Raw genomic sequence first — 12,203 nt, 5'->3', positions numbered from 1 at the left:
ACGCACAAAGCCATGTTGACTATCCCTAATCAGAGCTTGCCTTTCCAAATACATGTACATCCTGTCCCTCAGGATTCCCTCCAACAACTTGCCCACCACTGAGGTTAGGCTCACTGGTCTATAGTTCCCTGGCTTGTCTTTACCACCCTTCTTAAACAGTGGCACCACATTTTCCAACCTCCAGTCTTCCGGCACCTCACCTGTGACTATCGATGATACAAATATCTCAGCAAGAGGCCCAGCAATCACTTCTCTAGCTTCCCACAGAGTCCTCGGGTACACCTGATCAGGTCCTGGGGATTTATCCACCAGTTCCAGATTTGACCAATCATTATCACACCACATTTAATACACTTGCAAATCACTTTAAATCTGTCCCCTTCCTTGTTCGATTCTTTAAGAAGTGGGGACAATTTCCCCCTGTTGAGTCTATGCCAGCATCTCAGGACTTTGAAAACTTTTATCACGTCTCCTTTTAGCCTTTGTCTCTCCAAGGATAATGATTCCCCACCCCAGTGATCTATCTTCATAACTGAACTTTCTCATCACTGGAACCATTCTAGTAAATCTCATTTGCATTCTCTTTGTATCCACATCCATACCCTTGTTTGTTACCCAGAACTGTACACACTACTCTGGGGTCTAAAAGATTTCTTGTGTAAACTCAGCCAATCCTCCTTGCTGTTGCATTTTATGGCCCTATTAAGAAGGCCCAGAATACTGCATGCCTTTACAACTACTGTGTCCAACAATGCTGCCACGTTCATTATTCTATTCACATATTCGTGTAGCTCCCTCTGCTCCTGCACCTACTCGGAATTGTACCCCTTAATTTACATTGTCTGTCCATAGTCTACCTACCAAAATGTATCTCCTCACACTTCTCCACATTGAACTGTCTGTAATCTGGCTGCCAACTCCACCAACTTTTTTCTTCTCACAGTTTACAATGCTTCCAAGCTTATACTATCTGAAACCTTTGAACTTGTTCACTGTATACATGGATCAATGTCATTAACTTATTGCAGACAAATGATGGATTGCTGTACCTACCCCAGTGACCGCACAACCAAACTTATTCTAGCCCTAAACAAAATCCATTGATTTGACTCTGTTACCAATTGCTCAACAAATTTTGTTGCTACTGTCTTATTCAACCATCATCTTTCTCAAAATCTTGCTGTGTACTTAAATAAAAGAAATACACTGCAGATTCTGGAAATCTGAAACAAACACAGAAAATGCAGAACCACCTGGCAGCATCTGTGAAGCAATAACAGAGTTACGTGTCGAGTCTAATATGATTCTTCTTCATCACTTCTGCTGTAGAGTGAGTTTAAATTCCCCTGATTATCCAACATTGAAGTAATTAAAGAATTACTTCAATTGCAGTTGTTGGAAATCAGAAATAAAAACAGAATGTGTTAGAAATGCTCAGCAGATCTGGCAGCACCTGTGGTGACAAATCAGAGTTCATGCTTTGGGTCAGGTGACCCTTCCTCAGAACAGTCCTGAAGAAGGGTCACTGGACCTGAAATATAAACTCCGATTTCTGTCTACAGAGGCTGCCAGACCTCCTGAGCTTTTCCAACTATTACAGCTTTTGTGACTCTGAAGTAACTGTTATTTTCAGCTACACACTGCTTCTCTGAAGGTGGCACTATCAGCATTCCCAGCTAAAATTGCAGAATTCAGCAGTAACAGAGAAAAATAGGAGTGAGTGAATCTGCCTGTGATTGCCATGTCTCAGAATATTTGGCCTGGTGTCTCACATTGATCTTTCACAATGACTGTCATTTGATGGAGAGCATTTTCATTTTATACGTGGGATATACAAGCTTTATCATGGCAGGACATTGACCGGATAAGTGTAAGAATGTTTCTCAAGCTCATCTGTTTAATTTTATTTTATTACTGTTTTATTAAAATGTGTATTCCCAGCAATGAAGTCTCTCTCTTTCTAAACTGTCTCATTTATAGTTGCATGTATTAATTGTGATGGCATTTATTTTCAGAAGAAACAACTATAACAACAGTGATAACCACCATAGTTAGGTCGACTGCCAGATCAACAACTGATGAGTGACATTTTCTTATGTTAAACACTGGCAACTAATATAACATTAGATTGCAGTTTCACTTTAACTTCTTCTCAGCTTTGGTTCAAGAGTCTCCCTCTCACTTCAGAAGATGATGTGATCAAATCTCATTTCAAAGCCTCCAAGACAATGACAAACCATTCAGCATTTTGCCAATTGACTTGGACCAATCCACTTGGAAGGTCAGGCTTAAGATTTGTACAAAAGCAAGGACAGGAGGAAAGACAGGAAACCATTAAAACACCAGCAGGAGAAGCTTTAGGACAGTGCTGTTGGATTGACATTTGGATTAGAGTCCATTACACACTAACATACCATGGTGATAACTTAGTAATTAAAGGAAATAGTCATAAGTATTTTAGGTTCTCCAGCTGATCCAATTATTTCATAGCTTTCTGGATGATACTACTGACCATTTTGTTGCCAATTATGAGTATTTTATATCAATATTAATTGGTGACTGTTGCTCGATTTTGCAGCGGTTCCTTGCAATGGAGTGTGGTCTGGGTGGATTAATAACAACACTCCAAATGATGAGCAAAAGGACGATAAAGAACCATTGGATCCAATTCGAGATACTGTGTGTAAATCTGATACAAACCGGATAACAAATATTCAATGTGAAGCCGTCACGTTTCTAGGATCTCCGATCAGTATAACCAATGATACAGTGACATGTGATTTAAACAGTGGATTAAGCTGCACTAAACCAGCTGGTGGTGACCTTCCATGTTTGGACTATCATATTAGAGTGTGCTGTGAACCATTTGAAACAACAACACTTCCAACCACGACTACCCCTGTCTCCAGCACTACTCCACCTGAAGAATGTTACTGTAGTTCAGACCCACCAAGAAAGGTAATCAAGTTGCATAGAATTACTAATAAATTTAACACTGTAGTAAGTTAATACTTAAATCATTACATTTCTAATAAATGGATTTCAGCACTTTTCACAGCAGTCAGGAAACTTGCAGTTTCTTGCATTTTCTATGTCTGTCTGTCACCACCAGCTCAGACCGAACCCATCAGTTCACATCCTCCACAACCAATGTGACCTCCCCTAATCTTCTAAAACCATTTATTCTCCAGGATCCAGATTATTAATTGCTGCCTTTATAACATTAATAGCAGTGTCTTTGCTTCAAGTTGATTGTGGAAACTCTCACTCATGTTTTTATTACATCTAGGCTTGTCTACTTCAATATTATCCTGTTGGATATCTGACCTTCCAGGAACCAGAAATCATCGAAATCTCTCTTTCCCATACCCACCTCACATCAAGTCCTGTTTCCCAACATTCCTGTCATACTGACTCTCCATTGGCTCCTGCTTGACTTGTGCCTCAGAGATAAGATTCTCATCTTCGTCACACTGTTCCTCCCTGACTCTCACTCCTTTCTATCTCTGCAAACCCCTCCACCTCTGTGTCAATTTGCTTCACATGCCACCAGCTCTCGGCTCTTAGCCATTTTCCCTTCCTCTGATTGTAAGGAGCTACACCTTCAGCTCTCTAGATCCTCTGTTCTGGAGATCCACCCTTGTCTCACATAAGAGACATACTAAAGCCCACATCTTTAACCAAGCCAGTATTAAGACCATCTCATTACAAAGTCAACTTGTGTCCACGTGAAGCACCATGGTGCTATTCTCAGATTAAATGTACTTAAATATTCAAATTATGGATGGACTTGTTGTCTTTGGAGTGAGTCATTCGCAATGATGAAGTAATGCCACCTCGATGCCAAATTCCTCTAAAAATAGCTGACTAATTCATAGCCATGCTCATACATTTCTTTTGAGGAGATCTTTGTTTCTGAAGCCAAAACTGCCTGTCTCCCACTGCTAGCTCAAATCGTTCACCTTACTTCTGCATCATCCCTCACAATCAACTCTTTCACTACTCAGGGTTTAACATTATTTGGAGATGCCGGTGTTGGACTGGGGTGTACAAGTTAAAAATCACACAACACCAGGTTATAGTCCAACAGGTTTAATTGGAAGCACACTAGCGTTCGGAGCGACGCTCCTTCATCAGGTGGTAGTGGAGGGCTCAATCCTAACACACAGAATTTATAGCAAAAATTTACAGTGTGATGTAACTGAAATTATACTTTGAAAAATTGATTGTCTGTTAAGCCTTTCATCTGTTAGAATACAGTGATAGTTTCACTTCTTTCATGTGTAAATCACAAAACCTTTTTTTTAAAAAGTTGCATTCTCTGGTTAGCTGTTAACAATGGTGATAGCTAGACAATATGTTGAAGGTAAAAACAATGACTGCAGATGCTGGAAACCAGATTCTGGATTAGTGGTGCTGGAAGAGCACAGCAGTTCAGGCAGCATCCATGCTGCCTGAACTGCTGTGCTCTTCCAGCACCACTAATCCAGATTATGTTGAAGGTGTTGGCCCCCTATGTTCTCTGTCTATGACCTGATGTTTACATTGATTCTAATCTAAAAAGTGAGATAACGGAGTTTTACATAAATTCATGCAGTTTTGAGCTCAGAGTTCTACATGAATGCATGCAGTTTTTGAGCAAAGTACAATGTAACTGCAAGTATAAATTCACCCCACAAAATATATGTGTGCATGTGGGTCTTTGTCTGTCTGTGTGTGTGTGTCTGTCTGGGTTGGGGGTTGTGAGTGTGAGAAAGTGTATGTGTGTGTGTAGTGAGTGCAGAGTGTCTTAAGTCTGTGAGGGAGTGCATGTGTGAGTGTGGGAGTGTATGTGTCTGTAAGGGTGTATGTGGGTGTCTGTGTGCGCGTCTGTGTGTGCCACTGTGTGTATGTGTTTCCGTGTGTATGTGTGTATAGGAGTGCCTGTGTATGTGTGACAGTGTGTGTGTTTAGGATTATCTGTGTTTGTGTATAGTGCAATTGTGGTCACCTGTAATGTGACATGAACCCCAGGTCCCGGTTGAGGCCCTCCCTATGGGTTCCGAACTTAGCTATCAGCCTCTGCTCGGCCACCTTTCTCTGCTGCCTGTCCCAAAGTTCACCTTGGAGGATGGTCACCCAAAGGTCCGAGGCTGAATGTCCTGGACCACTGTGTGTCAGGATTGAGCCCTCCACTACCACCTGATGAAAGAGTGTCGCTTCGAAAGCTGGTGTGCTTCCAATTAAACCTGTTGGACTATAACCTGGTGTTGTGTGATTTTTAACAGGGTTTAACAGGACTTAGGTAATGAACAGGTCAACCAAATTAAGATGTTTTGTTAATTGAGTTTATATTGCACACCACCTTACTAAGATTGTTGAAGGCAGTGCAACGATACAAACTTTCTGATGTATTTGATTTGCATTTTACACTTCATCTCGCTGTTTTTACAAAAAACCCAAATATTAATATGCAAACAGTGCTTGCATTCCAATAATGACTTGATTAACAGCAGAAGTTAGGAATTAAGGCAACCTGTCTGATGTAATGCTATGGCTTCTGTGAAATTACTATAGTTGAGCAGCTAGACCATGAAGAGAGAAATCTGTTTCTTTTCATCCTCAATAATGTGAAAGCAATTTCAAAACAGTTTGATTTAAATATTTGTTGATATACTAATTTACCTGTTACCTTATCCTAGTGCAATGAAACATGGAAAGAGAACTGTAAGATCTTTACTTGTGTTGTGGCACAAACATATGAAGTTACCCAGGCTCCCTGTTCAGTCCCCTCGAAACCTACATGTTATACTGGTTTAACACCCGTCAATGTCCCAACTGAAGATGGCTGTTGTTCAACATGGGAGTGTAATTGTAGGTAGCTTTCTGATTAATTCAAATTCATTGATTATTAAATTCCATTTAGAAATTATGTTCATATTACTTATTACTTGTATCTGAATTGAAATCTTTTTAATTTTAGTTGACTGCCAAGTATGGGGGAATGGACATTATCGTACCTTTGATGGGCTAGTCTATAATTTCTTTCAAAATTGTACATATGTTCTTATACAAGAAAAAGTTCCAAGATATAATTTCTCTGTGCTAATTGATCATGATGATTGTGCTTCACAAAGTTTTGTGTCCTGCTCCAAAACACTCATCATCAACTACAATGGACATGTCATCTATTTTTCAACTAAGAAACTTCTGGTAAGTATTAGTATGCTTCATGCGTGCTGTATAATACAATAATTATTAGTTAATATCAATAACAGTGCCTTGTTTCTTTATTTTATATTTAAATAAGCATTGTTGTGTGAGGCAGCTAATGCAGTGGTCAAGTCTTAGAAATGTGTTCATATCTAGCCCAGATGAAATTTCTCTCAATTGGTAGCTTTAAAGCTAAGTTTGCAGAAAACAACATTTGGACAGCTTGAATATCAAATATTTTCAATTTAACCTTTTTATTTTTGCTCTAACAACTGAGTTTAGAACTCGCACCAAACTTTAATGAATAAAATTGGTTCCAAGGTTAAAATTCTACTCACTACTTTCTTCAGAAATATTGATCACCAGCCTTCAACATTTTCTTATTATCATTTCCACTGCATAATCTGGTAACGCATTTCTTGAGAACAGAGTCATGAAATGATTTTTTTTTAATAGGTTTCTCATCAATTCTCTTACAGGTATCTGTCAATGGTACTGAAGTGAAAGTTCCATATTATGGAAATGGACTTAGCATGATAAAACATGGCATCAAAATAGCTATTAATATTCATGCTATTCGAACCACAATTGTTGGTTCCAATACCACCTTCAAGATTACAGTGCCAGAACAGTATTTCTTAGATAATACCGAAGGACAATGTGGTATGTTTATGTGTTACCGTTACAACAGTGACAACTTATCTTTATATTAAGTCTTTGAAGTTCTATGACATTTCAAGGCATTTCACCTCAGCATTACAAAACACAGTGTAGCACCAATCCTCATAGAGAGATATTAAGTTGAATGACTGAAAGACTTGACCAAAGTAGCCGTTCTTACAAGAATAAACAAAAATAGGAATTGCTGGAGAAATTCAGAGATCTGGCAGACTTTGGTCACTGGACTCAAAGCACTAATTTTGTCTTTTCTCTATAGCTGGTCCCAGACCAAGTGAGTTTTTTTCCAGTATTTTCTACTTCGGCTTGTTTCAGGTCTCTAGTATTCAGAGTTGTTTGATTTATTATGGTTGTTTATCAGATAGTTTATAGGAAAAAAGAGAGATGGAGATGTGTATGGGGAAATAATTGCTGAAGCCAAGGCCAGCAATGGCTCGCAGATTATCAAGGGGTCAAATTTGAATAAGCACAAATATTTTGGAGGCCTTCGAATCCAGGACAGCTTACAATTATTGTGGGTGGGTTCATAAACAAAATCGAAACTTTTCACTGGAGGATGATGCATTATTGGAAGTCTTAGTCAGTAAACACAGGGATTACTGTTGTACAGGAGCTGCCACAGGACAGTGGCACTAGACGTTTAATTAACCTCAAGTAATGGAAACTTGATCATGGGAAACCAACTTGGAGTGCAGTAAGAAATCAGGTCAAGAGATTCCAGAGGCATAAGTAAGGGTTCAGCAGCAGATCAGCAGAGACAGGATAAGGTCAGGTAACGTCATGGAGTTGGAAATAGGGGACCTTTGTAAGGATGAGAATACATGGTCAGCCATTCACCACAGGGTCATGCACAACACCCAGACTGAAAACTGGTGTCATAGAGTCATAGAGATGTACAATATGGAAACAGATCCTTCAGTCCAACTCACCCATGCCAACCAGATATCTCAACCCAATCTAGTCTCACCTGTCAGCACCCACCAAACACTTCCTATTCATATACCCATCCAAATGCCTTTTAAATATTGCAATTGTTTAATCTCAGACTGTGGGCCCAGAGGATTGGAGAGAGTAGCTCCAGTACTGAATGTTCAATAAGCAGTTTGATAATTGAGCAGAGCAGTTGAGAGAGGCGATAGTGACGTGGAGCTCATGTTGTTCGCATATTGTTGCAAGCTGTCATTGTCCTTTCAATGAGGTTGTCAAGATGGCCAAGGTAGATTTGAGGAGAACATTAGGATAATGATGAGTGATTGGGAAGACAAACCATCACACATGATACCTGGTTCTTGTGCATCGACAAGAGTAGCAATCTCACTGAGCTGAACAGTAGGGGAGAAGTGCTGGAGGAGAATGGTGTAGTTAACTATGTCAAAGGCAGCAGATAAAGAAGGGATTGTTTATCTCCAGCACAGTCACATAAGATGTCATTTGTGGTTTTGGTTTGAAGTGTTTTTGGTCATGTGGTGGCGCATGAAACTTGATTGGAGGATTCCAATGACAAGTTCCAAAAATGATGACAATAGACCGAGGAGGCAACAATGTTTCAAGGACTGTGGACAGAAAAGGAAGACTGGGGATCACCTTATATCAAGAAGCTGCAAGAATTATGGTATTCATTTAATGGATTGCAGTTTAGAGAACACGTGGGACAATAGAAAATTATTATTTCCAAAAAAAATTATGTTGGATGTTAGCCTATTTCCCTTTCCACATCTGTCTCTCTCTGCAACCTGTTATGTTTCTCTTTTGGCTCTAAATCAGATCTCTAGCATTTATGGTACTTTGCTTTGATTTAAGTAACATAACATGCTTTGGATTTTCTCATCAGGTCCTGTACTAGGCAAGGGACATATTTGTACACCTTAAGGAATGATAAATGTTATCTATAGTTCATTAATTATATTAATTAAACACATTGGATAAAAGTTAATAAATTTGGAATTTTCATGCTATTAAACCACTTGTCAGCTTCCAGTTATTTTCTAAATCTTTCTTGTGTCATTGCAAAAAACACATACTTAAGTTCTTGAACATATGGAGGTTAGACTTTAAAGTTTTATCATTGTAATTTGTGTTTAAAACATGAATTTTGTGCTAATAGAGCAAAATAATATGTTTATTAATGCAAAATATTTCCGCTTCACAGGTTCTTGTTCCAAAGATATTAATGATGAATGTACAAGAAGGAATGGAAATTTAGAATCTCTTGACTGCTGTCACAAAACTGCACTTGACTGGAAAGTTGACAATCCTAATAAGGCATATTGTGCAGCAGCTCCTACAGATATGTCGTGTGAAGCCCCTCCTACACCCCCAACATGCGCATATGAGAATACAGTGTGTGATATTATATCTGGACAGTATGTACTTTTTTGTGTCATTTCATTGAAAATAAGTGACCAAATTGATTCCTTATTCAATTCACAGATTTCAATTTTAAATTTATGTTTTACATAACCTACAAGAGATAACTAGCATAAGGTTTTTTTTACTAGTTTTCTGAAAATGTTCTGAACTAACTGTTAACAGTTTTGCTGAAAGTATTGGGAGGTGAGCCTGTCTGATACTACCAAAGGCAGGAATTTGTGTTTCACTGCAACCTAATGGCCAAATTGCAAGCGTCCAGTTAAAGAATTTATTTGTCAATTATGCCATCTTTATCGCCCAACGCTGCTGGCATTTTACCTCCTGGCGTGTGATGGCAAGACATCATGTAGAAAAACTCCGATAAATTCAAATGTTCTCCCACCAGATCTCTGATAGGATCCCTTGAATCCTGACAAAGGGTCCTGCCTGAAACCTGCCTGACTCTCCTGCTTTTCTGATGCTGCTTCACCCGCTGTACCTTTTCCGGTTCCACATTTTCTTAACTGTGACTTGCGAGTACCTGCAGTCCTCACCAATTCCAGGAAAGGGGAATCTCCACTATAACTCCTCTATCGCTCATGTAAGAGGGTCAACTGGACAACTTGGCTTGCAGCACAGTTAAGGGAGGTGCACTAACCCCACTGGCCACTAGTTGCTGGAAGTTCTATGCTTAGTACTCTGTCAAGTCTGTCTTGCCATGCAGGCAGCCTCTGCTTCTTCCTCCTGTCACACCAATGGCTATGTTTGCCTCAAACTGTCCTGTCACTGACTAAATGACACGCAGAGTCCCACCGCCAATTTGCTCCCTAGGTCTTCTGCCTCAGCGGGGACTACTTTATCTCTTTGCAAAAAGTCTAGTCAAAACTTTTTTTTCTCATCCAAGTGTTTTAGATTGTATTGTATAGGTTTTATAATTGGATCTATCCAATCAGAAAATGTGAAAGAATTCCATTGTGAGAGCTAGTTATCCACTTTTTAACCAGCTCCATTTTGGAATGGCATAGAAATGACTTGCCCATTTCTGAATGCTTCCTTGCAAATACATCTTCAAGGGTGTTAGCTATTTCTTTCCTTTTTAACTTGTTTGCTGTTTCCATCCATTTGGGAAAGGCATCCAATGTTTCTCATGATGATGCACTCAAGGTGGAAGAGGAGTGTCATTGATGCGCACCAACTTAAAATGCATTTCTATTCATTTTGGATAGTATCATTTTGATGTTAATAAGAATAATATAACTGTGGTAGCTTTATCATATTGTAGTTTCAGGTTTTATTAAGCTATGCACGTGTCAGGGGAATTTGAAACAGAAAGTTGGAACATTCTGCGAATTAGTGGTGTCAAAACCTGGATAATTATATTGCTACACATTTTTTGGAACAACCTTGATATTTTGAACAGACATGAACAGTGTGCCTTATTCAACTGCTTGTATGATACGTTCACTGTGTTATTTCAGACATTCCCTTGATAATTATCTTAAAATGTCATTGACTAATACTTTGAATATAAATATCAAACAATTTATAAAAATTATTTGAAAATAAACTTTAGAAATCAGTGTACATTGATGTGTCTAAAAGTAATTGTAAACTTATATAGCTGTCCAAGATTCTTCTCTTCCTTCCTCGAACACAGGCATTAATCCTTTCAGATACAATCCTTTTAGGTACAATAACACAGGAAGCAATTTTAGATGCTATTCCATTGGAGGACAACTTGCTGGTTATAATAAAACTCTGGAGCTTTCTTAGGTGAGAGATCATTTTGGCTTTTGTCATGTTACCAGCATTGAAATGGTTTTATATTCCTATTCTACAGATCATTCAGAAATTGCAACAAAATGCAAGATCTTACAAAGTACATTAAGGTGTGTCAGAATGACCACTGTGCAGTGAATTCTACAGAGTTGGAATGTTCTTCTTTGGAAGCTGCTGCCATGATATGTACTGCAGCTGGGGCATGTACTGACTGGAGAGCCTCGACAAATGGATTATGCCGTAAGTGCTATGAAACTATGGAATGATTGTTGACACTTTAAATTAAGTATGTGGTAGCATCGCCTGGGTCTAAGAGACATGGGCTGTGGTAGCATCACCTGGGGGTCTAAGAGACATGGGCTGTGGTAGCATCACCTGGGGGTCTAAGAGACATGGGCTGTGGTAGCATCGCCTGGGGGTCTAAGAGACATGGGCTGTGGTAGAATCACCTGGGGGTCTAAGAGACATGGGCTGTGGTAGCATCGCCTGGGGGTCTAAGAGACATGGGCTGTGGTAGCATCGCCTGGGGGTCTAAGAGACATGGGCTGTGGTAGCATCGCCTGGGGGTCTAAGAGACATTAGCTGTGGTAGAATCGGCCAAGAAACATTTTGGTATCAGAATCATTGCATTCCACCTTTTACACTTTCCACAAGCACCATGGCTGGATTTTCTCCATTTAGCAGTTAGTTGGCAACTGTCAATTATTTACATTTGTTAAAATCCCTGTGAACAGCAAAACATGCTGCATTAATATTCTAGCAAAGATCCTAGAGAACTCACTGAACAAGTTAGCAGTCTGAAAAACCCGACATGGAATCCAGAGTGGGTTCTTATATGGTTCAGCTAGCTGCCTCTTCTCAATGTCCCCCTCTTGCCCACACACACTACAGGGGAGGCCATGATCCACAAGAACCAACCAAACATACCCTTCTACCATGGGCAGCAGCACTTGACTTTGAGGGAGCCATTGCCGCTATTCTAGCATCTATCGAATGCCCTGGCAGTGTGCCTAGGACAGAAGCTAAAATTAAAGCAAATTACTGCAGATGCTAGAAACTGAAACTAAGAGTGAAAATGATGGAAAATCTCAGCAGGTCTGGCAGCATCTGTAAGGAGAGAAAATAGCTGATGTTTTGAGTCTAAGAGACATGGGCTGTGGTAGCATCACCTGGGGGTCTAAGAGACATAAGCTGTGGTAGAATCG

General features: G+C 39.6%; 1 protein-coding gene and 1 long non-coding RNA gene across 33 annotated transcripts in view; one reads left to right on the top strand and one right to left on the bottom strand.

The window, feature by feature from the left end:
- The window catches only part of LOC122546275 (uncharacterized), a 128,131-nt gene that overhangs the window by 105,064 nt on the left and 10,864 nt on the right, over positions 1-12,203 (top strand). For all 32 annotated transcript variants that reach the window (XM_087999601.1, XM_087999600.1, XM_087999602.1 and 29 more), the window contains 6 exons: positions 2,579-2,958; positions 5,682-5,853; positions 5,963-6,192; positions 6,672-6,855; positions 9,020-9,233; positions 11,060-11,238. In XM_087999601.1, coding sequence (XP_087855727.1) covers positions 2,579-2,958; positions 5,682-5,853; positions 5,963-6,192; positions 6,672-6,855; positions 9,020-9,233; positions 11,060-11,238 — 1,359 coding nt within the window. The remainder of the gene's footprint in view (positions 1-2,578; positions 2,959-5,681; positions 5,854-5,962; positions 6,193-6,671; positions 6,856-9,019; positions 9,234-11,059; positions 11,239-12,203) is intronic.
- LOC148145882 (uncharacterized) overlaps positions 1-12,203 on the bottom strand; it is a 94,778-nt gene that overhangs the window by 72,031 nt on the left and 10,544 nt on the right. The gene's annotated exons all lie outside the window — the stretch shown is intronic.

The sequence above is a fragment of the Chiloscyllium plagiosum genome, unplaced genomic scaffold, assembly GCF_037043375.1.
Source record: "Chiloscyllium plagiosum isolate Xiang-an unplaced genomic scaffold, Cpla_swu_hap1 HiC_scaffold_23, whole genome shotgun sequence".
Lineage (NCBI taxonomy): Eukaryota > Metazoa > Chordata > Chondrichthyes > Orectolobiformes > Hemiscylliidae > Chiloscyllium > Chiloscyllium plagiosum.
Note: the sequence above shows the minus strand (reverse complement) of the source record. Positions and strands in the feature narration are given on the sequence as shown.